Source organism: Oncorhynchus kisutch, linkage group LG17 (assembly GCF_002021735.2).
Source record: "Oncorhynchus kisutch isolate 150728-3 linkage group LG17, Okis_V2, whole genome shotgun sequence".
In the NCBI taxonomy this organism is placed as follows: Eukaryota; Metazoa; Chordata; class Actinopteri; order Salmoniformes; family Salmonidae; genus Oncorhynchus; species Oncorhynchus kisutch.
Genome location: NC_034190.2, coordinates 85,309,119 through 85,334,738, shown reverse-complemented (window position 1 = coordinate 85,334,738; position 25,620 = coordinate 85,309,119). Strand labels below are relative to the sequence as shown.

The window sequence follows — 25,620 nt, the reverse complement described above, 5'->3', positions numbered from 1 at the left end:
TAATAATATTATATCTCACCGATGTAGAAACACAACAAAACAAGCAGATTAAATCAAATAAAAACATTTTGATCAAATTACAAAGAAGAATTATTGTACCAAATAAACATTTAAAAAAAAGTGCAAACGGTTGCGAGGAGGAGCAATCATTGTTTGGCAGAATTATTGTTATGATTATTTATTTACTAAACTCAAAAACAAACATTTGAATAGTTCCATACATAGCAATTACCAATATGTTGTCTATATATTTGTTCATAGTGACATCTATAAAGCACAGACAAATACATTCTCCTCAGATTTTAATATTATATTGTAATCAATTTTTATTTTATTTATTTTTAAATCTTTTTCCACATTTTGTGTTCAAAGCTTTTCTTCATGTACTGTCTTTTTTCCCCAGTTACAATAACTAACATCTAGTCCCATCCCCCCTCCTGTTCCCTTTCCGTTTTTGTGTTTAGGTAACTCTCTACCCCCACCCCTCCCTCCCTCATTTACTCAGCACACAGACATATTGCACAAACAACACACAGGAAGGAGTGTGGCATTGTGGGTACTGTAGTTTTTCAGGCACCACACTCTCGAGTCTCTCTCCTCCGCTGACTCTCTGTGGAGAGAAAGAGAAGAAAGGAAACATTAACGAGTGGAAGGTAGCTACACCGCCACCGCCACCGAAACCGCCACCGCACCGAAACCGCCACGCCACCGAACCCAACAACCCGAAACCCACCCCGCACCACCACCACCGCCACCGAACCGCCACCCGCCACCGCCACCGGAACCCGCCACCGCCACCGAAACCGCCACCGCCACCACCGAAACCGAATCCAATTCTGTTACTTCTATTTTATCCAGTTGCTGAGTAGAAAGTGTAGGTCGTGAACAAGAAAAAAACAGAGAATCCTAATTGGGTTCATCATGTATAATTATCATGTGATCAAAAAATCTAAAATCAAATCAAATTGTATTTGTCACATGCTTTTTGAGGATCTGGGGACCCATGCCAAATCTTTTCAGTCTCCAGAGGGGGNGAGAGAGAGAAAGGTGGGAGAGGGGAGAGGGAGGTGTGTGTTTTGGAATGTTTCGTTTCTATATCAAGAGTAAAACTGCACAAACTGAAACTAAACTTCCGAGTCAGTAAATGGTCTAGCATGGTGTCATGTTGCAGTTTCAGCGAGCTGGAGTCTTCAAGACATCTAAACAAGCAGTCTGATATGTAAAGGGTCATCACATCTGCCTCTCTCTAGTTGGAAGGATAAATACTACAGTAGATCATTACTGGGTTATAACAGAGTCAATACAGGAAGTCGATACAAGGAAGCGGGTTTGAAATACAAGATTTGAAATGTCTGGCTTGGGAATGTTTCCTTGTTTCAATATATGCGTCAAACACATTTTAATTCAAAGTAAAGTCACAGATGATAAACCCTTTTCAATTGTTCAGACCCCAAAAACGTTTTACCGTAAACTCTATTCTAAATGGTTTCTACTGTAAATGTGTGTGTGAGAGAGAGAGAGAGAGAGAGAGAGAGAGAGAGAGAGGAGAGAGACGGATAAGAGAGAGAGAGAGAGACAGATAAAGAGGGCATTGTACTAGATGGAATCTTCAACGGTACCACGCTCCTCTAGCAGTTCATAAATTTACTGTATTCCATTGTGATGCATGGACTTTACTGTATTCCTACTGTAATGCATGGACTTTACTGTATTCCTACTGTAATGCATGGATTTTACTGTATTCCTACTGTAATGCATGGACATTACTGTATTCCTACTGTAATGCATGGACTTTACTGTATTCCTACTGTAATGCATGGACTTTACTGTATTCCTACTGTAATGCATGGACATTACTGTATTCCTACTGTAATGCATGGACTTTACTGTATTCCTACTGTAATGCATGGACTTTACTGTATTCCTACTGTAATGCATGGACTTTACTGTATTCCTACTGTAATTCATGGACTTTACTGTATTCCTACTGTAATGCATGGACTTTACTGTATTCCTACTGCAATGCATGGACTTTACTGTATTCCTACTGTAATGCATGGACTTTACTGTATTCCTACTGTAATGCATGGACTTTACTGTATTCCTACTGTAATGCATGGACTTTACTGTATTCCTACTGTAATGCATGGTTCAGGAAGCTTAGACTGAGGGAAGAAAAATGATTCCTTAATGACTCTTTTGGTCGTGTTTGATTTGTTTCATGGCCAGTGTATATATATAATGACACTGGTTTTAGTCCATCAACCTCTCCTCTATTCCTCTGTAATATATCTCACCGATGTAGAAACACAACAAAACAAGCAGATTAATCAAATAAACATTTGATCAAATTACAAAGAAGAATTTGTACCAAAATAAACATTTAAAAAAGTGCAAACGGTTGCGAGGAGGAGCAATCATTGTTTGGCAGAATTATTGTTATGATTATTTATTTACTAAACTCAAAAACAAACATTTGAATAGTTCCATACATAGCATTACCAAATATTTGTCTATATATTTGTTCATAGTGACATCTATAAAGCACAGACAAATACATTCTCTCAGATTTTAATATTAATATTGTAATCAATTTTTATTTTATTTATTTTTTAAATCTTTTTCCACATTTTGTGTTCAAGCTTTTCTTCATGTACTGTCTTTTTTCCCCAGTTACAATAACTAACATCTAGTCCCTCCCCCCTCCCTGTTCCCTTCCGTTTTTGTGTTTAGGTAACTCTCTACCCCCCCTCCCTCCCTCATTTACTCAGCACACAGACATATGCACAAACAAACACACAGGAAGGAGTGTGGCATTGTGGGTACTGTAGTTTTCAGGCACCACACTCTCGAGTCTCTCTCCGCTGACTCTCTGTGGAGAGAAAGAGAAGAAAGGAAACATTAACGAGTGGAAGGTAGCTACACCGCCACCGCCACCGAAACCGCCACCGCCACCGAAACCGCCACCGAAACCACCACCGCCACCGAAACCACCACCGCCACCGAAACCGCCACCGCCACCGCCACCGAAACCGCCACCGCCACCGAAACCGCCACCGCCACCGAAACCGAATCCAATTCTGTTACTTCTATTTTCATCCAGTTGCTGAGTAGAAAGTGTAGGTCGTGAACAGAAAAAACAGAGAATCCTAATTGGGTTCATCATGTATAATTATCATGTGATATCAAAATCTAAATCAAATCAAATTGTATTTGTCACATGCTTTTTGAGGATCTGGGGACCCATGCCAAATCTTTTCAGTCTCCAGAGGGGGAAAAGGTGTTGTCGTGCCCTCTTCACGACTGTCTTGGCGTGTTTGGACCATGATAGTTTGTTGGTGATGTGGACACCAAGGAACTTGAAACTCTCGACCCGCTCCACTTCAGCTCCGTCGATGTGAATGAGGGCCTGTTCGGCCCACCTTCTCCTTCAGCTCCGTCGAAGTTAATGAGGCCTGTTCGGCCCACCTTCTCCTTCAGCTCCGTCGATGTTAATGAGGTCTGTTCGGCCCACCTTCTCCTGTAGTCCACGATCAGCTCCTTTGTCTTGATCAAGTTGAGGTAGAGGTTGTTGTCCTGGCACCACACGGCCAGGTCTCTGACCTCCTCCCTATAGGCTGTCTCATCGTTGTCGGTGATCAGGCCTACTGTTGTGTCGTCAGCAAACTTAATGATGGTGTTGGAGTCATGCTTGGCCACGCAGTCATGGGTGAACTGGGAGTACAGGAGGGGACTCAGCACGCACCCCTGAGGGGCCCCTGTGTTGAGGATCAGTGTGGCAGATGTGTTGTTACCTGCCCTCACCACCTGGGGGTGGCCCGTCAGGAAGTCCAGGATCCAGTTGCAGAGGGAGGTGTTTAGTCCCAGGATCCTTAGCTTAGTGATGAGCTTGGAAGGCGCTATGGTGTTGAACGCTGAGCTGTAGTCAATGTGGGTCTTTTTGTATTGTTTAATTGATAAATTAAAACAGAGTTGAAAGATTTTTTTTGTAGGAATTTAAATAATATCATATAAAATCATAAAAATATTATTCATAACATCTCAAAATCAATACCTCATAATAACACTTCATAAGATCAATAATGCATCGTCAAAATCAATACCTCATAATAACACTTCATAAGATCAATAACGTCTAATAACCAAAGTAATATAATAATGTGACCCACCCGTCGCCAGCTGCCTCCACACTTCCTCTTTCCTCCTCCCCCTCACATCTGATTGGCGAAGGAGGTGGGGGCCTGTCCGTACTCTCCGCCCTCCTGGTTGTACCCCTGCTGCTGTTGGTTGTATTCTGGCTGGTAGCCCCCCTGGGAACCGGCGTACGGGTCCTGCTCGTACCCCGCTTGCTGACCGTACGAGTCTGGGGCGGGCTGCTTCTCCTGGGGAGGAGGGGCGCGCATGAAGGGGGCGATGATGCCGGTCTCCTTAAAGACGAACCACAGGTTTCCTCCCCACAGCACCAGGTTCATGAAGCCAAAACACTGGGAAGAAGAGAGAGAGAAATGCTGAGATTACTATGAAGTACTGTAGATACTGGGAGGGAAGAGAGGGGGGAGAGAGATCGAGAGGAGAGGGGGGAGAGAGAGAGAGATAGAGAGGGGGAAGAGGAGAGAGACAGTGAGAGAGAGAGAGGGAGAGAGAGAGAGAGAGAGAGAGAGAGAGAGAGTGAGAGAGAGAGAGGGGGGAGAGGGGGAAGGGGAAAGAGAGAGAGTGAGAGAGAGGGGGAAGAGGAGAGAGACAGCGAGAGAGAGAGGGAGAGAGAGAGAGAGAGAGAGAGAGAGAGAGAGTGAGAGAGAGGGGGGAGAGGGGGAAGGGGAAAGAGAGAGAGATATCTAAAAGATACACTATACTGTAGTGCATTCTGAAAGTATTCAGACCTCTTGACTTTATCCACATTTTGCCTTATTCTAAAATGAAAAACAAAAATCCTCATTAATCTACACAAAATACATCATAATGACAAAGTGAAAACAGGTTTTAAGAAATGTTTCCAAATTAAAACAAAAATAAAAAACAGAAATATATTATTACCATAAGTATTCAGACCCTTCGCTATGAGACTCGAAATTGAGCTCAGGTGCATCCTGTTTCCATTGATCATCCTTGCGATGTTTCTACAACTGTATTGGAGTACACTGCTGTAAATTCAATTGATTGAGATGATTTGAAAAGGCACACACCTGTCTATATAGGATCCCACAGTTCACAGTGCATGTCAGAGCAAAAACCAAGCCATAAGGTCGAAGGAATTGTCCATAGAGCTCCGAGAAAGGATTGTGTTGAGGCACAGATCTGGGGATCGGTATCAAAAAATTTCTGCTGCATTGAAGGTCCCCAAGAACACATTGGCCTCCATCATTCTGAAATGGAAGAAGTTTGGAAACACCAAGACTCTTCCTAGAGCTGGCCACTCGGCCAAACTGAGCAATCTGGCAGAAGGGCCTTGGTCAGGGAGGTGACCATGAACCAGATGGTCACTCTGACAGAGCTACAGACTTCCTCTGTGGAGATGGCAGAACCTTCTAGAAGGACAACCATCTCTGCAGCACTCCACCAAATAGGCCTTTATAGTAGAGTGGCCAGACGGGAGACACTCCTCAGTAAACGACAGTCAGCTTGGAGTTTGCCAAAAGGCACCTAAAGGACTCTCAGACCATGAGAAAAAAATATTTTCTGGTCTGATAAAACCAATATTAAACTCTTTGGCCTGAAAGACAAGCGTCACGTCTGGAGGAAACCTGGCAACATCCCTACGGTGAAGCATGGTGGTTGCAGCATCATACTGTGGGGATGTTTTTCATCGGCAGGGACTGGGAGACTAGTCAGGATCGAGGGAAAGATGAACGGAGCAAAGTACAGAAATGCTTGATAAAAACCTGCTCCAGAGCGCTCAGGACCTCAGACTGGGGTGAAGGTTCACCTTCCAACAGGACAACTACCCTAACCACAAAGTCAAGACATTGCAGGAGTGGCTTCAGGACAAGTCTCTGAATGACCTTGAGTGTCCCAGCCAGAGCCCAGACTTGAACTCGATAAAACATCTCTGGAGACCTGAAAATAGCTGTGCACCGACGCTCCCCATCTAACCCGACAGAGCTTGAGAGGATCTGCAGAGAAGAATGGGAGAAACCCCCCAAATTCAGGTGTGCCAAGCTTGTAGAGTCATACCCAAGAAGATGCAAGGCTGTAATCGCTGCCAAAGGTGCATCAACAAAGTACAGAGGAAAGGGTTTGAATACTAAATATACTGTAAATGTAATATTCCCAGGGGGTTTATACATATTTTTTTTGCTTTGTCATTATGGGGTATTGTGATGTCATTATGGGATATTGTGATGTCATTATGGGGTATTGTGATGTCATTATGGGATATTGTGATGTCATTATGGGGTATTGTGAAGTCATTATGGGGTATTGTGATGTCATTATGATGTATTGTGATGCATTATGGGGTATTGAGTGATGAGCGAAAAAAAAACACAATTTGATCCATTGTAGAATAAGTCTGTAAAGTAACAAAATGTGGAAAAAGCCCAGGGGTCTGAATGCCTTCCGAATGTATGTTGAAGTGGGTGGGGCTCAAGCCTCATCCCTGTCTCACCCCACAACCCTGTAGAAAGAAATGTGTGTGCTTGTGCCAATTTTAACCGCACACTTGTTGTTTGTGTTGTTGTTTGTGTACATGGATTTTATAACGTTGTATGTTTTTCTCCCAACACCACTTTCCATCAATTTGTCTAGCAGACTCTCATGCCAAAATTATTCTAAATATTTGTTTAAATCAACAGAGCATGAGAAAACATAGCTTTTTTTGGTTTTGTTTGTCAATAAGGGTCTGCAGGGTGTACACATGGTCTGTTGTACGTTATTTTGGTGAGAAGAAAATTTGACATTTGTTCAGGACATTTTGTCGATGCTGTTGATGATACTGCAGAGGATTTTTCAGATATTCCTGCTGACAGATATTCCACTGTAATTGTTGTGGTCAAATTTGTCTCCACTTTTGTGGATTGGGGGGGGGATCAAGCCTTCGTTTCAAATATTAGGGAGAGATCTGATCCATTGTAGAACAAGGCTGTAATGTATCAAAATGTGGAAAAAGTCAAGGGATCTGAATACTTTCCGAATTAACTGTATATACACAATTATGTGTACAGCCCCAGAACATTATTCCTCCTCCACCAAACTTTACAGTTGGCACTATGCATTCGGACAGGTAGCGTTCTCCTTGCATCTGCCAAACCCACATTGGCGGATGCGTGTGTGGCTATTTCAGCCACACCCGTTGTTGACCCGAGTATAAAATCGAGCACACAGCCATGCAATCTCCATAGACAAACATTGGCAGTAGAATGGCCCTTACTGAAGAGCTCAGTGACTTTCAACGTGGCACTGTCATAGGATGCCACTTTTTCAACAAATCAGTTTGTCAAATTTCTGCCCTGCTAGAGCTTCCCCGGTCAACTGTATGTGTTGTCCTGTTCCGGTCAAATGTAAGTGCTGTTATTGTGAAGTGGAAACGTCTAGGAGCAACAACGGCTCAGCCGCGAAGTGGTAGGCCACACAAACTCACAGAATGCGAGCGCTGAACGTGTAAAAATCATCTGTCCTCGGTTGCAACACTGTCACGTTCTGACCTTAGTTCCTTTGTTATGTCTTTGTGTTAGTTTGGTCAGGGCGTGAGTTGGGGTGGGTAGTCTATGTTCTTTTTTCTATGTTGTGTTTATGTGTTTGGCCTGGTATGGTTCTCAATCAGAGGCAGGTGTAGTTCGTTGTCTCTGATTGAGAATCATACTTAGGCAGCCTTTTTTCCCACCTGTGTTTTGTAGGTGATTATTTTCAGTTTTAGTGTTTTTACGCACCTTTCAGGACTGTTTCGGGTTTAGTTTATTTTCATGTTGTTATTTTGTATTTTCAGTGTTCAGTAAAATAAATCATCATGAACAAACACCACGCTGCGCATTGGTCCGATATTTCATACTCCTCGTTAGAGGAGGACGAAGAACACCGTTAAAAATACTCACGACTGAGTTCCAAACTGCCTCTGGAAGCAACATCAACACACTAGCTGTTTGTCAGGAGGCTCATGAAATGGGTTTCCATGGCCGAGCAGCCGCACACAAGCATAAGATGGTGTAAAGCTCGCCGCCATTGGACTCTAAAGCAGTGGAAACACATTCTCTGGAGTGAATCACACTTCACCATCTGGCAGTCTGACGGACTAAACTGGGTTTGATGGATGCCAGGAGAATGCTACCTGCCCCAATGCATAGTGCCAACTGTAAAGTTTGGTGTATGAGGAATAATGGTCTGGGGCTGTTTTTCATGGTTCAGGCCAGACCCCTTAGTTCTAGTGAAGGGAAATCTTAACGCTGCAGCATACAATGACATTCTAGATGATTCTGTGCTTCCAACTTTGTGGCAACAGTTTGGGAAAGGCCCTTTCCTGTTTCAGCATGATAATGCCCTCGTGCACAAAGCGAGGTCCATACAGAAATGGTGTGTCGAGATCGGTGTGGAAGATCTTGACTGGCCTGCACAGTGCCCTGAACTCAACTCCAACGAATGCCAAATTGGAACGCCGACTGCGAGCCAGACCTAATCGCCCAACATCAGTGCCCGACCTCACTAATGCTCCTGTGGCTGAATGGAAGCAAGTCCCCACAGCAATGTTTCAGCGTCTAGTGTAAAGCCTTCATAGAAGAGTGGAGGCTGTTATAGCAACAAAGGGGGGACCAACTCCATATTAATGCCCATGATGTTGGAATGAGATGTTTGATGAGCAGGTGTCCACATACTTTTGGTTTATGTAGTGTAATTTCCCTGCAAAAAATTACTTGTTACTTTTATTTCTTATTCTTATTCGTATTATTTTTTGACAACGTTGTTGGTTAGGGGCTCGTAAGTAAGCATTTCACTGTGAGGTCTACCTACACCTGTTGTATTCATCATTTCACTGTAAGGTCTACTACACCTGTTGTATTCAGCATTTCACTGTGAGGTCTACCTACACCTGTTGTATTCAGCATTTCACTGTAAGGTCTACTACACCTGTTGTATTCAGCATTTCACTGTAAGGTCTACTACACCTGTTGTATTCAGCATTTCACTGTAAGGTCTACTACACCTGTTGTATTCAGCATTTCACTGTAAGGTCTACTACACCTGTTGTATTCAGCATTTCACTGTAAGGTCTACTACACCTGTTGTATTCAGCATTTCACTGTGAGGTCTACTACACCTGTTGTATTCAGCATTTCACTGTGAGGTCTACTACACCTGTTGTATTCAGCATTTCACTGTGAGGTCTACTACACCTGTTGTATTCAGCATTTCACTGTAAGGTCTACTACACCTGTTGTATTCAGCATTTCACTGTAAGGTCTACTACACCTGTTGTATTCAGCATTTCACTGTAAGGTCTACTACACCTGTTGTATTCAGCATTTCACTGTAAGGTCTACTACACCTGTTGTATTCAGCATTTCACTGTAAGGTCTACTACACCTGTTGTATTCAGCATTTCACTGTAAGGTCTACTACACCTGTTGTATTCAGCATTTCACTGTAAGGTCTACTACACCTGTTGTATTCAGCATTTCACTGTAAGGTCTACTACACCTGTTGTATTCAGCATTTCACTGTAAGGTCTACTACACCTGTTGTATTCAGAGTTTCACTGTAAGGTCTACTACACCTGTTGTATTCAGCATTTCACTGTAAGGTCTACTACACCTGTTGTATTCAGCATTTCACTGTAAGGTCCTACCACACCTGCTGTATTCAGCGCATGTGACTAATACAATTTGATTTGTATACAGACCTAGGGGGCCTATATACGCTACATTACATAGTTATGTCATAGCTACAGTATGCAATGGTTTAAAAATTGAGAACAAGCTGACTCACGACATTAACAAGGCTCCAGGGAGATCTCTCATTCCATTAACAAGGATCCAGGGAGATCTCTCAGGACATTAACAAGGCTCCAGGGAGATTTCTCAGGACATTAACAAGGATCCAGGGAGATCTCTCAGGACATTACCACGGATCCAGGGAGATCTCTCAGGACATTAACAAGGCTCCAGGGAGATTTCTCAGGACATTAACAAGGATCCAGGGAGATCTCTCAGGACATTAACAAGGCTCCAGGGAGATTTCTCAGGACATTAACAAGGCTCCAGGGAGATCAAAAAGATGTGGGAGATGTCAACAATCCCACATGAGAGGGTTATTATTAAAAACATGGATTCTGCTGATTAATCATTCATATCGAATTTCTCTTTTCAATGTTTCAATGTTTCAATGGTATTGTTTCTAATTGTAATGAATGTAATGTAAGGTGTAAGGTGTAAGGTGTAAGGTGTAAGACAATATTATTGTACTGCAACCGAACACAGCAGAGACACTCACAAGGTAAGATCACTGCTACAATAAACTGTTATAACGTTGAAGCAGAACCTCGCTGTTAAAACCAGACACTCACGACGGAGGTGTTGAGTCCAGACATGACGGGGTCGTGAACTTCACGACAGCGGTTCCCTTCCTCGTCGCAGGCTGAGATCAGATCCACCACTTTCTCAGGGTCCGTGGACGCCTTGACATCCGACAGGCCCTTAGCCCACGCAGCGGAGCTGACCAACCACATGAAGGTGAACACACACGTCACGCCAAAATCCTGCGGCGGAAGGTGGAAAACACGAAACACACACAGGAAATGAGGAAACAAGGTCAAAACTCATACAATGACATATAGAACACCTGATCAAGATGGCCGCCACGATCAGCACATTCACAAGCTATACAGGTCTGTGACATCAGACGCGAGCGACGTATAGGATGTCTACGGTAAATACACACAGGAAGACGGGATGAAGTCGAATGTTCAAAATCGACGGCTACAAACGGTGAACATGAATGTGAGAAAATAAAAAAGAGATTTAAGTGCAAATATATTTTTATTTACCCTTTAACTGTAAATGCAACAACACACACATCCAACCCCCCCCCCCCCATCCCCCCCAACCCCACTCACGATGAGTGGTCCCTTGTTGTTCTCTCGGTACTTCTCCAGGGCGAAGACGTAGACGCTGAGGGCAGCCATGGAGTAGAGGAAGGCAAACACACCGATGGTGACGAAGAACTCTGCCGAGGAAGAGTAGTTACCAACCAGGAACAGACGCTCGGGGGGACCCCCTTTACAGGTTGGGGCGTCAAAGTATACTTGGTGAAGCCTGAAGATGGAGACAGAGGAGCAGGAGATTCTCAATCAATCAATGAAAACACATATACACTACTTGACCAAAAGTATGTGGACACCTCTTCAAATTAGTAACATGTAACATGACATTCTGACATTCTGTAACATGACATTCTGTATCATGACATTCTGACATTCTGTATCATGACATTCTGACATTCTGTAACATGACATTCTGTATCATGACATTCTGACATTCTGTATCATGACATTCTGACATTCTGTAACATGACATTCTGTATCATGACATTCTGACATTCTGTATCATGACATTCTGACATTCTTTATCATGACATTCTGACATTCTGTATCATGACATTCTGACATTCTGTAACATGACATTCTGTATCATGACATTCTGACATTCTGTATCATGACATTCTGACATTCTGTAACATGACATTCTGACATTCTGTAACATGACATTCTGACATTCTGTATCATGACATTCTGACATTCTGTATCATGACATTCTGTATCATGACATTCTGACATTCTGTATCATGACATTCTGACATTCTGTAACATGACATTCTGTATCATGACATTCTGACATTCTGTATCATGACATTCTGACATTCTGTAACATGACATTCTGTATCATGACATTCTGACATTCTGTATCATGACATTCTGACATTCTGTAACATGACATTCTGACATTCTGTATCATGACATTCTGACATTCTGTAACATGACATTCTGACATTCTGTATCATGACATTCTGACATTCTGTAACATGACATTCTGTATCATGACATTCTGACATTCTGTATCATGACATTCTGACATTCTGTAACATGACATTCTGTATCATGACATTCTGTAACATGACATTCTGTATCATGACATTCTGACATTCTGTATCATGACATTCTGACATTCTGTAACATGACATTCTGTATCATGACATTCTGACATTCTGTATCATGACATTCTGACATTCTGTAACATGACATTCTGTATCATGACATTCTGACATTCTGTATCATGACATTCTGACATTCTGTAACATGACATTCTGACATTCTGTATCATGACATTCTGACATTCTGTAACATGACATTCTGTATCATGACATTCTGACATTCTGTATCATGACATTCTGACATTCTGTAACATGACATTCTGTATCATGACATTCTGTAACATGACATTCTGTATCATGACATTCTGACATTCTGTATCATGACATTCTGACATACATTGAAGGTAGTTTGCTGAACAACACTCACTGAGATCTGAAGACTTGCCTTAACTCCCTGAATTAATGCCTATGCTTTAGATCAGTGGGCTAACACAGTCTTGACGGTAGAAAGGAGACAACCAGTCTGTCACATGGTACCCTATTCCCTACATAGTGCACTATTTTTTGAACAGGCCCCTATGGTGAACAGGTCCCTATGGTGAACAGGTCCCTATGGTGAACAGGTCCCTATGGTGAACAGGTCCCTGTGGTGAACAGGTCCCTATGGTGAACAGGTCCCTGTGGTGAACAGGTCCCTATGGTGAACAGGTCCCTATGGTGAACAGGTCCCTGTGGTGAACAGGTCCCTATGGTGAACAGGTCCCTAGGGTGAACAGGTCCCTAGGGTGAACAGGTCCCTATGGTGAACAGGTCCCTATGGGGAATAGGGTGCCATTTTGGACGTAAAACATAGACACATTTAATGCTAGTCAACCTAAAACCCAGAGAACTTGACTGACCTGAAAGGATACTCGAATTCCACTTCTATACTCAGGTCGCTCTCGGTCCTGTTTTTACACTCCACACTCATCTTGAACATCCCGGAGTAACTCCCACATGTTGAGAATGCAAAGATGGCAAAGATCTGCAGGAGAGGAGAGAATAGAAGGATAAAAACAGAGCCCTATAATTGTCTCACTTTTAGCCTATGAATTTCAGTTACGTGATTAAGGGTCATATAACATACAGTAAAACACAGTTTATGGTAATAAGAGAAACACATATATGATAACAATAATACATGCAGTAAAAGACTTGTCCTTTTCCCTACATAGTGGACTACTTTGAACCAAGGCCCTGGTAGAAAGTAGTGCACTATAAAAGGGAAAAGTGTCCCATTTGAGGCCTACACCCGAGGCCTATGGCCAAGCAACCACTATCACCCCCCCCCCCCCCCCTCAGTAGATGTATTAAATCCAGCAGATCCCCCCCCCCCCCCCACACACTAAGAGATGAGGTTAGTGTAGCATGTGATGTCATAGGGCAGGCCAGATCGGATTGGATGGAGGAGAATCTAGCTGCTTTTACATCTCACTGCCATCTGTCTCATCCTCCTATTGATGTGTGTGTGTGTGTGTGCGTGCGTGGGAGGGCGTACGCGGCGCCCACTCATTCACGACTCCAAGTGACAACGTTCAGATAATCTCACCCGCTATCCTCCCTCCACCTGTAGGACATAGGCTCTGGTAAAAAAAACATGGTGTAACTAACAAGAGAACGTTGGAGCCGTTTCAGAAGCAGACACTGTGATGTCATTGCGACTGGTCCAGGGTGTCGTGACTGCCGACGGCCACCGGGCGGCGCTATTACTCTCGTCAATGTGTGGTTGTCACGGTTACTGAGTATAGGCCTGATACTATCTGAAGCCACTGCCTTCGTATTTCCAGGATGTGTTCAGCTTCTTGACTCCTATTCAGAAGACACATCTCAGATCATTTTTATTTAACCTTTATTTAACTGGGCAAGTCAGTTATGAACCAATTCTCATTTACGTCGGCCAAAACCAAACCCGGACGACGTTGGGCCAATTGTGCGCCGCACTATGGGCCTCCCAATCACGGTCGATTGTGATACAGCCTGGAATCAAACCAGGGTCTGTAGTGACGCCTCTAGCACCGAGATGCAGTGCCTTAGACCGCTGCGCCAATCGGGAGACAGATATGAATCTCATATAAGATGTACTGATGTCGCCTTATAGGAGGAGAGGTCCCATAGCACAAACAGAAGTCGAATGGTTCTGCTTTTCAATAGCTGTTCCATTATTGATTTTCAAAAAGTCTCAGATTATGGACCTAGTGGTGTTCCTGGTCAGAGACTAACTCTGGACCTAGTGGTGTTCCTGGTCAGAGACTAACTCTGGGCCTAGTGGTGTTCCTGGTCAGAGACTAACTCTCAGCCTAGTGTTGTTCCTGGTCAGAGACTAACTCTGGGCCTCGTGTTGTTCCTGGTTAGAGGCCAACTCTGGGTCTAGTGTTTGGTATTTGGTATTTTATTAGGATCCCCATTAGCTGTTACAAAAGCATCCACAAAAAAACATGAAACATAATACAGAATTATATAATACAGAACATCAATAGACAAGAACAGCTCAAGGACAGAACTACATACATTCTTTAAAAAGGCACACATAGCCTACATATCAATTTATACACACAAACTATCTGGGTCCAATAGGGGAGAGACGTTGTGCTGTGGGTCCAATAGGGGAGAGGCGTTGTGCTGTGGGTCCAATAGGGGAGAGACGTTGTGCTGTGGTTCCAATAGGGGAGAGGCGTTGTCCTGTGAGGTGTTGCTTTATCTGTTTTTTGAAACCAGGTTTGCTGTTTATTTGAACAATATGAGATGGAAGGAAGTTCCATGAAATAAGGGGACTGTGAAAAGATGCCTGGTGGCGTGTCTGATGGGGTAAGTGTGTATGTCGGATCTGTGTGTAAATTGACTATGCAAACAATTTGGAATTTCCAACACATTGTTTCTTATAAAAAGAAGAAGTGATGCAGTCAGTCTCTACTCAACTCTTAGCCAAGAGAGACTGGCATGCACAGTATTTACATCAGCCCTCTGATTACAATTAAGAGCAAAACATGGCTCCCTGTTCTGGGCTGCAGCTTAACTAGGTCTCTCCTTGCAGCACTGGACACCACGACTGGACAATAATCAAGATTAGATAAAACTAGAGCCTGCAGAACTTGCTTTTCGGAGTGTGGCGTCAAAAAAGCAGAGCATCTCTTTATTACGGACAGACCTCTCCCCATCTCTACAACCATTGAATCTATAGGTTTTGACCATGACAGTTTACAATCTAAGGTAACGCCAAGTAATTTAGTCTCCTCAACTTGTACAACAGCCACATCATTCATTACCAGATTCAGCTGAGGTCTAGAACTTAAGGAATGATTTGTACCAAATACAATGCTCTTAGTTTTAGAGATGTTCAGGACCAGTTAATTACTGGCCACCCATTCCAAAAAAGACTGCAACTCTTTGTTAAGGGTTTCAGTGACTTCATTAGCTGTGGTTGAGATGTGTATATGGTTGAATCATCAGCATACATGGACACACAGGCTTTGTTTAATGCCAGTGGCAGGTCATTGGTGAAAATAGAAAAGAGTAGAGGGCCTAGAGAGCTGCCCTGCGGTACACCACACTTTACATGTTTGACATTAGAGAAGCTACTATTATAGAAATCCCTCTGTGCTCTATTAGATAGATAGCTCTGAATCCACGATATGCCAGAGGTTGAAAAGCCATAACATACATTTTTTCAACAACAGGTTATGGTCAACAATATCAAAGGATGCACTGACATCTAGCAGTACAGCTCCCACAATCTTCTTATTATCAATTTCTTTCAACCAATCATCTGTAATTTGTGTCAGTGCAGTACATGCTCAGTGCCCTTCTCTACAAGCATGCTGAAAGTCTGTTGTTAATTTGTTTACAGAGAAGTAGCATTGTATTTGGTCAAACACAATTTTTTCCAACAGTTTGCTAAGAGCTGGCTGCAAGCTTATAGGTCTGCTGTTAGAACCAGTAAAGGCTGCTTTACCACTCTTGAGTAGCGGAATTACTTTGTCTTCCCTCCAGGCCTAAGGATAAACACTTTCCTCTAGGCTCAGATTAAAGATATGACAGATAGGAGTGACTATAGAGTCAGCTACCATCCTCAGTAGGAGTGGCTATAGAGTCAACTACCATCCTCAGTAGGAGTGGCTATAGAGTCAGCTACCATCCTCAGTAGGAGTGGCTATAGAGTCAGCTACCATCATCAGTAGGAGTGGCTATAGAGTCAACTACCATCCTCAGTAGGAGTGGCTATAGAGTCAGCTACCATCCTCAGTAGGAGTGGCTGTAGAGTCAGCTACCATCCTCAGTAGGAGTGGCTATAGAGTCAACTACCATCCTCAGTAGGAGTGGCTATAGAGTCAGCTACCATCCTCAGTAGGAGTGGCTGTAGAGTCAGCTACCATCCTCAGTAGGAGTGGCTATAGAGTCAGCTACCATCCTCAGTAGGAGTGGTTATAGAGTCAGCCACCATCCTCAGTAGGAGTGGCTATAGAGTCAACTACCATCCTCAGTAGGAGTGGTTATAGAGTCAGCTACCATCCTCAGTAGGAGTGGCTATAGAGTCAACTACCATCCTCAGTAGGAGTGGCTATAGAGTCAACTACCATCCTCAGTAGGAGTGGCTATAGAGTCAGCTACCATCCTCAGTAGGAGTGGCTATAGAGTCAGCTACCATCCTCAGTAGGAGTGGCTATAGAGTCAGCTACCATCCTCAGTAGGAGTGACTATAGAGTCAGCTACCATCCTCAGTAGGAGTGGCTATAGAGTCAGCTACCATCCTCAGTAGGAGTGGCTATAGAGTCAGCTACCATCCTCAGTAGGAGTGTCTATATAGTCAGCTACCATCCTCAGTAGGAGTGTCTATAGAGTCAGCTACCATCCTCAGTAGGAGTGGTTATAGAGTCAGCTACCATCCTCAGTAGGAGTGGCTATAGAGTCAGCTACCATCCTCAGTAGGAGTGTCTATATAGTCAGCTACCATCCTCAGTAGGAGTGGCTGTAGAGTCAGCTACCATCCTCAGTAGGAGTGGCTATAGAGTCAGCTACCATCCTCAGTAGGAGTGGTTATAGAGTCAGCTACCATCCTCAGTAGGAGTGGCTATAGAGTCAGCTACCATCCTCAGTAGGAGTAGCTGTAGAGTCAACTACCATCCTCAGTAGGAGTGGTTATAGAGTCAGCTACCATCCTCAGTAGAAGTGGCTATAGAGTCAGCTACCATCCTCAGTAGGAGTGGCTATAGAGTCAGCTACCATCCTCAGTAGGAGTGGCTATAGAGTCAGCTACCATCCTCAGTAGGAGTGGCTATAGAGTCAGCTACCATCCTCAGTAGGAGTGGCTATAGAGTCAGCTACCATCCTCAGTAGGAGTGGCTATAGAGACAGCTACCATCCTCAGTAGGAGTGGCTATAGAGTCAGCTACCATCCTCAGTAGAAGTGGCTATAGAGTCAGCTACCATCCTCAGTAGGAGTGGCTATAGAGTCAGCTACCATCCTCAGTAGGAGTGGCTATAGAGTCAGCTACCATCCTCAGTAGGAGTGGCTATAGAGTCAGCTACCATCCTCAGTAGGAGTGGCTATAGAGTCAGCTACCATCCTCAGTAGGAGTGACTATAGAGTCAGCTACCATCCTCAGTAGGAGTGGCTATAGAGTCAGCTACCATCCTCAGTAGGAGTGACTATAGAGTCAGCTACCATCCTCAGTAGGAGTGGCTATAGAGTCAGCTACCATCCTCAGTAGGAGTGGCTATAGAGTCAGCTACCATCCTCAGTAGAAGTGGCTATAGAGTCAGCCACCATCCTCAGTAGGAGTGGCTATAGAGTCAGCTACCATCCTCAGTAGGAGTGGCTATAGAGTCAGCCACCATCCTCAGTAGGAGTGGTTATAGAGTCAGCTACCATCCTCAGTAGAAGTGGCTATAGAGTCAGCCACCATCCTCAGTAGAAGTGGCTATAGAGTCAGCTACCATCCTCAGTAGGAGTGGTTATAGAGTCAGCTACCATCCTCAGTAGGAGTGGCTAGAGAGTCAGTAGGAGTGGCTAGAGAGTCAGTAGGAGTGGCTATAGAGTCAGCCACCATCCTCAGTAGAAGTGGCTATAGAGTCAGCTACCATCCTCAGTAGGAGTGGCTATAGAGTCAGCTACCATCCTCAGTAGGAGTGGCTAGAGAGTCAGCAGGAGTGGCTAGAGAGTCAGTAGGAGTGGCTAGAGAGTCAGTAGGAGTGGCTATAGAGTCAGCTACCATCCTCAGTAGGAGTGGCTATAGAGTCAGCTACCATCCTCAGTAGGAGTGGCTATAGAGTCAGCTACCATCCTCAGTAGGAGTGGCTATAGAGTCAGCTACCATCCTCAGTAGAAGTGGTTATAGAGTCAGCTACCATCCTCAGTAGAAGTGGCTATAGAGTCAGCCACCATCCTCAGTAGGAGTGACTATAGAGTCAGCTACCATCCTCAGTAGGAGTGGCTATAGAGTCAGCTACCATCCTCAGTAGAAGTGGCTATAGAGTCAGCTACCATCCTCAGTAGAAGTGGCTATAGAGTCAGCCACCATCCTCAGTAGGAGTGGCTATAGAGTCAGCTACCATCCTCAGTAGGAGTGGCTATAGAGTCAGCTACCATCCTCAGTAGGAGTGACTATAGAGTCAGCTACCATCCTCAGTAGAAGTGGCTATAGAGTCAGCCACCATCCTCAGTAGGAGTGGCTATAGAGTCAGCTACCATCCTCAGTAGGAGTGACTATAGAGTCAGCTACCATCCTCAGTAGAAGTGGCTATAGAGTCAGCCACCATCCTCAGTAGAAGTGGCTATAGAGTCAGCCACCATCCTCAGTAGGAGTGGCTATAGAGTCAGCTACCATCCTCAGTAGGAGTGGCTATAGAGTCAGCTACCATCCTCAGTAGGAGTGGCTAGAGAGTCAGTAGGAGTGGCTAGAGAGTCAGTAGGAGTGGCTAGAGAGTCAGTAGGAGTGGCTATAGAGTCAGCTACCATCCTCAGTAGGAGTGGCTATAGAGTCAGCCACCATCCTCAGTAGGAGTGGCTATAGAGTCAGCTACCATCCTCAGTAGGAGTGGCTATAGAGTCAGCTACCATCCTCAGTAGGAGTGGCTATAGAGTCAGATACCATCCTCAGTAGGAGTGGCTATAGAGTCAGCTACCATCCTCAGTAGAAGTGGTTATAGAGTCAGCTACCATCCTCAGTAGAAGTGGCTATAGAGTCAGCCACCATCCTCAGTAGGAGTGACTATAGAGTCAGCTACCATCCTCAGTAGGAGTGGCTATAGAGTCAGCTACCATCCTCAGTAGGAGTGACTATAGAGTCAGCTACCATCCTCAGTAGGAGTGGCTATAGAGTCAGCTACCATCCTCAGTAGGAGTGGCTATAGAGTCAGCTACCATCCTCAGTAGGAGTGGCTATAGAGTCAGCTACCATCCTCAGTAAGAGTGGCTATAGAGTCAGCTACCATCCTCAGTAGGAGTGGTTATAGAGTCAGCTACCATCCTCAGTAGGAGTGGCTATAGAGTCAGCTACCATCCTCAGTAGGAGTGGCTATAGAGTCAGTAGGAGTGGCTATAGAGTCAGCTACCATCCTCAGTAGGAGTGGCTATAGAGTCAGCTACCATCCTCAGTAGAAGTGGCTATAGAGTCAGCCACCATCCTCAGTAGGAGTGGTTATAGAGTCAGCTACCATCCTCAGTAGGAGTGGCTATAGAGTCAGCTACCATCCTCAGTAGGAGTGGCTATAGAGTCAGCTACCATCCTCAGTAGGAGTGGCTAGAGAGTCAGTAGGAGTGGCTAGAGAGTCAGTAGGAGTGGCTAGAGAATCAGTAGGAGTGGCTATAGAGTCAGCTACCATCCTCAGTAGGAGTGGCTATAGAGTCAGCCACCATCCTCAGTAGGAGTGGCTATAGAGTCAGCTACCATCCTCAGTAGGAGTGGCTATAGAGTCAGCTACCATCCTCAGTAGGAGTGGCTATAGAGTCAGCTACCATCCTCAGTAGGAGTGGCTATAGAGTCAGCTACCATCCTCAGTAGGAGTGGCTATAGAGTCAGCTACCATCCTCAGTAGGAGTGGCTATAGAGTCAGCTACCATCCTCAGTAGGAGTGGCTATAGAGTCAGCTACCATCCTCAGTAGGAGTGGCTATAGAGTCAGCTACCATCCTCAGTAGGAGTGACTATAGAGTCAGCCACCATCCTCAGTAGGAGTGGCTATAGAGTCAGCTACCATCCTCAGTAGGAGTGGCTATAGAGTCAGCTACCATCCTCAGTAGGAGTGGCTATAGAGTCAGCTACCATCCTCAGTAGGAGTGGCTATAGAGTCAGCTACCATCCTCAGTAGGAGTGGCTATAGAGTCAGCTACCATCCTCAGTAGGAGTGGCTATAGAGTCAGCTACCATCCTCAGTAGGAGTGGCTATAGAGTCTAATACCATCCTCAGTAGCTTTCTATCTATGTTGTCAATGCCAGGAGGTTTGCCATTATTGATCGATAACAATAAATCTTCCACCTCTCCCACACTAACTTTACAACATTCTAACTTTTCTTTCATTATTTGTTTTTTTTATGCATTAATACAATGGCTCACTGTTTGTTAACATTTCCTGCCTAAGTTTGCCCACTTTGCCAATGAATTGGCAAAATGAAATGACTTTGTGATGAACAATCCATTCTAGAGCTTTGATGAAGCCCAGGAGAACGTTGACTTACCCATTCTAGAGCTTTGATGAAGCCCAGGAGAACGTTGACTTACCCATTCTAGAGCTTTGATAAAGCCCAGGAGAACGTTGACTTGCCCATTCTAGAGCTTTGATGAAGCCCAGGAGAACGTTGACTTACCCATTCTAGAGCTTTGATGAAGCCCAGGGGAACTTTGAGGACTCTGAACTGTCCGCCTGCAACCAACTGGAGAAAAAAACAAAACAACGATGATTCCAAATCATAACAAAACAGCCATTCATCATTGATCGGTGTAATATAATAACGTACTACACAGACAGCAGAAGTAGAGAACAACTGTACTAATGTAGGCCTACTGAAATGATACAGATATAAGTGGGTCTAATCAAACGTCTATTAACATTGCAACCTGTTAATCAGGAAATGCCACTATATTCATCCTCATCAGCACCACCCCAACATCAACATACAGTTGAAGTGGGAGGTTTACATACACCTTAGCCAAATACATTTAAACTCAGTTTTTCACAATTCCTGACATTTAATCAGAGTAAAAATTCCCTGTATTAGGTCAGTTAGGATCATCACTTTATTTTAAGAATGTGAAATGTCAGAATAATAGTAGAGACAATTATTTATTTCAGCTTTTATTTCTTTCATCACATTCCCAGTGGGTCAGAAGTGTACATACACTCAATTAGTATTTGGTAGCATTGCCTTGAAATTGTTTAACTTGGGTCAAATGTTTCAGTTAGCCTTCCACAAGCTTCCCACAATAAGTTGGGTGAATTTTGGCCCATTCCTCCTGACAGAGCTGGTGTAACTGAGTCAGGTTTGTAGGCCTCCTTGCTCGCACACACTTTTTCAGTTGAACCCACACATTTTCTATGGGATTGAGGTCAGGGCTTTGTGATGGCCACTCCAATATCTTGACTTTGTTGTCCTTAAGCCATTTTGCCACAACTTAGGAAATATGCTTGGGGTCATTGTCCATTTGGAAGACCCATTTGCGACCAAGCTTTAACTGATGTCTTGAGATGTTGCTTCAAAATATCCACATAATTTTCCCGCCTCATGATGCCATCTATTTTGTGAAGTGCACCAGTCGCTCCTGCAGCAAAGCACCCCCACAACATGATGCTGCCACCCCCGTGCTTCATGGTTGGGATGGTGTTCTTCAGCTTGCAAACCTCACCTTTTTCCTCCAAACATAACAATGGTCATTATGGCCAAACAGTTCAGAACAGAACAGAGGACATTTCTCCAAAAAGTACAATCTTTGTCCCCATGTATAGCTGCAAACCGTAGTCTGGCATTTTTTATGGCGGTTTTGGGGCAGTGGCTTCTCCCTTGCTGATGGGCCTTTCAGGTTATGTCAATATAGGACTCGTTTTACTGTGGATATAGATACTTTTGTACCCGTTTCCTCCAGCATCTTCACAAGGTCCTTTGCTGTTGTTCTGGGATTGATTTGCACTTTTCGCACCAAAGTACGAGACAGAACGCGTCTCCTTCCTGAGCAGTATGACGGCTGCGTGGTCCCATGGTGTTTATACTTGCGTACTATTGTTTGTACAGATGAACGTGGTACCTTCAGGCGTTTGCATATTGCTCCCAAGGATGAACCAGACTTGTGGAGGACTACACATTTCTTTCTGAGGTCTTGGCTGATTTCTTTTGATTTTCCCATGATGTCAAGCAAAGAGGCACTGAGTTTGAAGGTTGACCTTGAAACACATCCACAGGTACACCTCCAATTGACTCAAATTATTTAAATTAGCCCGTCAGAAGCTTCTAAAGCCATGACATCATTTTCTGGGATTTTCCAAGCTGTTTAAAGGCACAGTCAACTTAGTGTCTGTAAACGTCTGACCCACTGGAATTGTCATACAGTGAATTATAAGTGAAATAATCTGTCTGTAAACAATTGTTGTAAAAATGACTTGTGTCATGCACAGAGTTGACGTCCTAACCGACTTGCCAAAACTATAATTTGTTAACAAGAAATTTGTGGAGTGGTTGAAAAACGAGTTTTAACGACTCCAACCTAAGTAAACTTCCAACTTCCACTGTATGTGAAAATGGCGAGTTTCTATGTTTGTAGTAAAATGAATAGAGGAAGATACACGTTTGACTGAATGACATTATCAACCAATTAGAGGACAGTTACTAGGCAGTTACTAGGCAGTTACTAGGCAATGCCGGGGCGGCAGGTTAGCCTAGTGGTTAGAGAGTTGGACTAGTAACCGGAAGGTTGCAAGTTCAAACCCCCAAGCTGACATGGTACAAATCTGTTGTTCTGCCCCTGAACAGGCAGTTAACCCACTGTTCCTAGGCCGTCATTGAAAATAAGAATTTGTTCTTAACTGACTTGCCTAGTTAAATAAAAGTAAAATAAAAATAAATAAATTCACAATTGGTTAAAATCACATGATGCGCACTGATGACGTCATTGGAAAAACGTATCTTCCTCGTTTTTCTCACATATGTGGATGTTGGGGGTGGTGCTGGAGATGATTATTACGAAGCTGATATTTTAAATGTCCCTTGAAGAAGCGAATACAGAAGACACACAGTAAACGCATCATTTTGTCACCATCATCTCTATAGGCCTACAGCAGTAATATATGATTCTCAACAGAGAGTCTGTATACCGATAGAGAGAACACAATGACTGATTATTAAACCCATATGATGTTTCTCAGGGCCATAACGGTGTATCTATCTATATATCTTATAGGCCATATGAAATGACGTCTCTGTATATAGTAGCCTACATACAACAGACACACAGACAATCATTGTTTTCCTATGATGAAAGAATGATTCACCCACCCACCCACATCATCATCCAGAGTAAAGATGTGGGACTAATGAAGTGTCTATTATCATTACAACATAGGCCTATTAGCAACAGGTCAGAGTGGGGATGAAGGCAATACACTGAGTTTACAAAACATTATGAACACCTGCTGTTTCCATGACAGCCTGACCAGGTGAAAGATATGATCCCTTACTGACGTCACTTGTTAAATCCACTTAAAATCAGTGTAGATGAAGGGGAGGAGACGGGTTAAAGAAGGATTTTTAAGGCTTGAGATAATTGAGACATGGATTGTGTATGTGTGCCATTCATGGGGGTGATTGGGCAAAACAAAAGATTTAAGTGCCTTTGAACTGGGTATGGTAGTAGTTGCCAGGCGCACTGGTTTGAGTGTGTCAAAAACTGCAACGCTCTCGGATTTTCCCACGTTCAACAGTTTCCCATGTTTATCAAGAATGGTCCACCACCCAAAGGACATCTAGCCAATTTGACATCAACTGTGGATAAGACATGGAGTCAACATGGGCCAGCTTCCCTGTGGAAACGCTTTCAACTCAATATCAGGAAGGTGTTCTTAATGTTTAGTGTATATTGCATTTTCATGCTTTATTTTCACCATCATCTGCATATGTCTACAATCTTTACATGAATTGTGTGTTATTCTCAATAGTAGGCCTATTCCGTCTCATCATGTGTTTACAATAAGATATATCGTATATTCAGTGAGGAACATTGCACCTTTTAATGAAATAGACAACATGATGATTGAATATTTGTTTTGCGTCTGTGGGTTTTAATATTTTATAAAATGCCCACATATCGGCTATAAAACATGGTATATAGCCTAAATATTTGAGCACAGATGGGCCAATTATCGAAATATTTGAGTACAGAGAGTGAGGTGTGAATACGCGAAGTCATGGCCGTTAACGTCGACCCGGGGAGACTGGGCCTGGTAAAAGGTGCGGTTTGGATTGGACATGACACCATTACGCTTTAAGCTCCTGTGGTGTAGCTAGTGATGCTCAGTCAGAAACCACGAGCATTATAATGCGAACAATTACCAATAATAACTACCGATTGTTACCCACTCAAACGTAGCATTTAATTGCAACGTTCGTTTTAAATGATGATAGAATCCAACTAGAAGCAATACGGTGTTAATATGACGAAAATGCAGACACCCATTTCATGTTTTAACACTTGAGGGCATTGGACAGTCATTTTACTAAAACGATTTATTCAGTTCTTATATTCACCCAACGAATATCGAGAGAAATATCCCTGCTTATAGGCCTACATGATGTATCAGATAGCATTCCAGGCATCCTAAAAGAAGAATCACTAGTCTATACAGCCATGTAGGGAATAAAGGTGAACTGCCATTTTACAACGCAATCTGAAATGACAGCTGCACACAGCCTTTACCAGGCCCGCTTTATAAGCGGATAATATAATGCCAGGATTGCAGAATAAAAAAAAATATTTTACTCATATGAACAAATACATATTTGGACGACAGATAGACAAAGATATTTCGGTCCATAATTTATCTGTGCGTACATGTATATGACGGGGATACCGTTATATCACCATCCATAGTCCACCAATGACTGTATCTGACATAATACTAAACAATAACATTACATACTTATCATTTTACCCGGCATAGCCACAATATAGTGTGTTTAATTGCACACAAACGCATAAACAGCCATATTCCCTCAGTAATTATACGGATGTGCTGTATTTCAGTCAACAAACAGCGTCTGCATCATAAGGGGGGGGTCTTTCCGCGGATTTACCTGATAATTCTAATATCCCAGATAACTACATAGCAACGCTCATAACCGGTTCGTACAGTTGATATTTAAACAGTAGTAAATGTCCGTTATGTTTCTAGATGTTCAGAGCCCCTACCTGATTCACAATATCCATCCTGGCCGCCTTGCTCGTTGATAAGAGAAATTGCGGAGCAGGGGGAGGGAGCCGTAACAACCGGAAAAGCCCTCGGTAGGGGGAAGGAGCCTGGAACAGCGCTATG

General features: G+C 43.6%; 1 protein-coding gene across 1 annotated transcript; it reads right to left on the bottom strand.

The window, feature by feature from the left end:
* Positions 1-1,465: 1,465 nt before the first annotated feature.
* On the bottom strand, positions 1,466-25,620 carry LOC109884216 (synaptophysin). The gene is made up of 7 exons (XM_031794857.1): positions 25,497-25,620; positions 20,912-20,977; positions 12,972-13,096; positions 11,039-11,237; positions 10,490-10,681; positions 4,170-4,484; positions 1,466-2,872 (listed from the first exon to the last, which is right to left on the bottom strand). Exons 1-6 carry the CDS (start codon positions 25,512-25,514, stop codon positions 4,212-4,214), a joined length of 873 nt encoding a protein of 290 aa, XP_031650717.1. The 5' UTR covers positions 25,515-25,620; the 3' UTR covers positions 1,466-2,872; positions 4,170-4,211.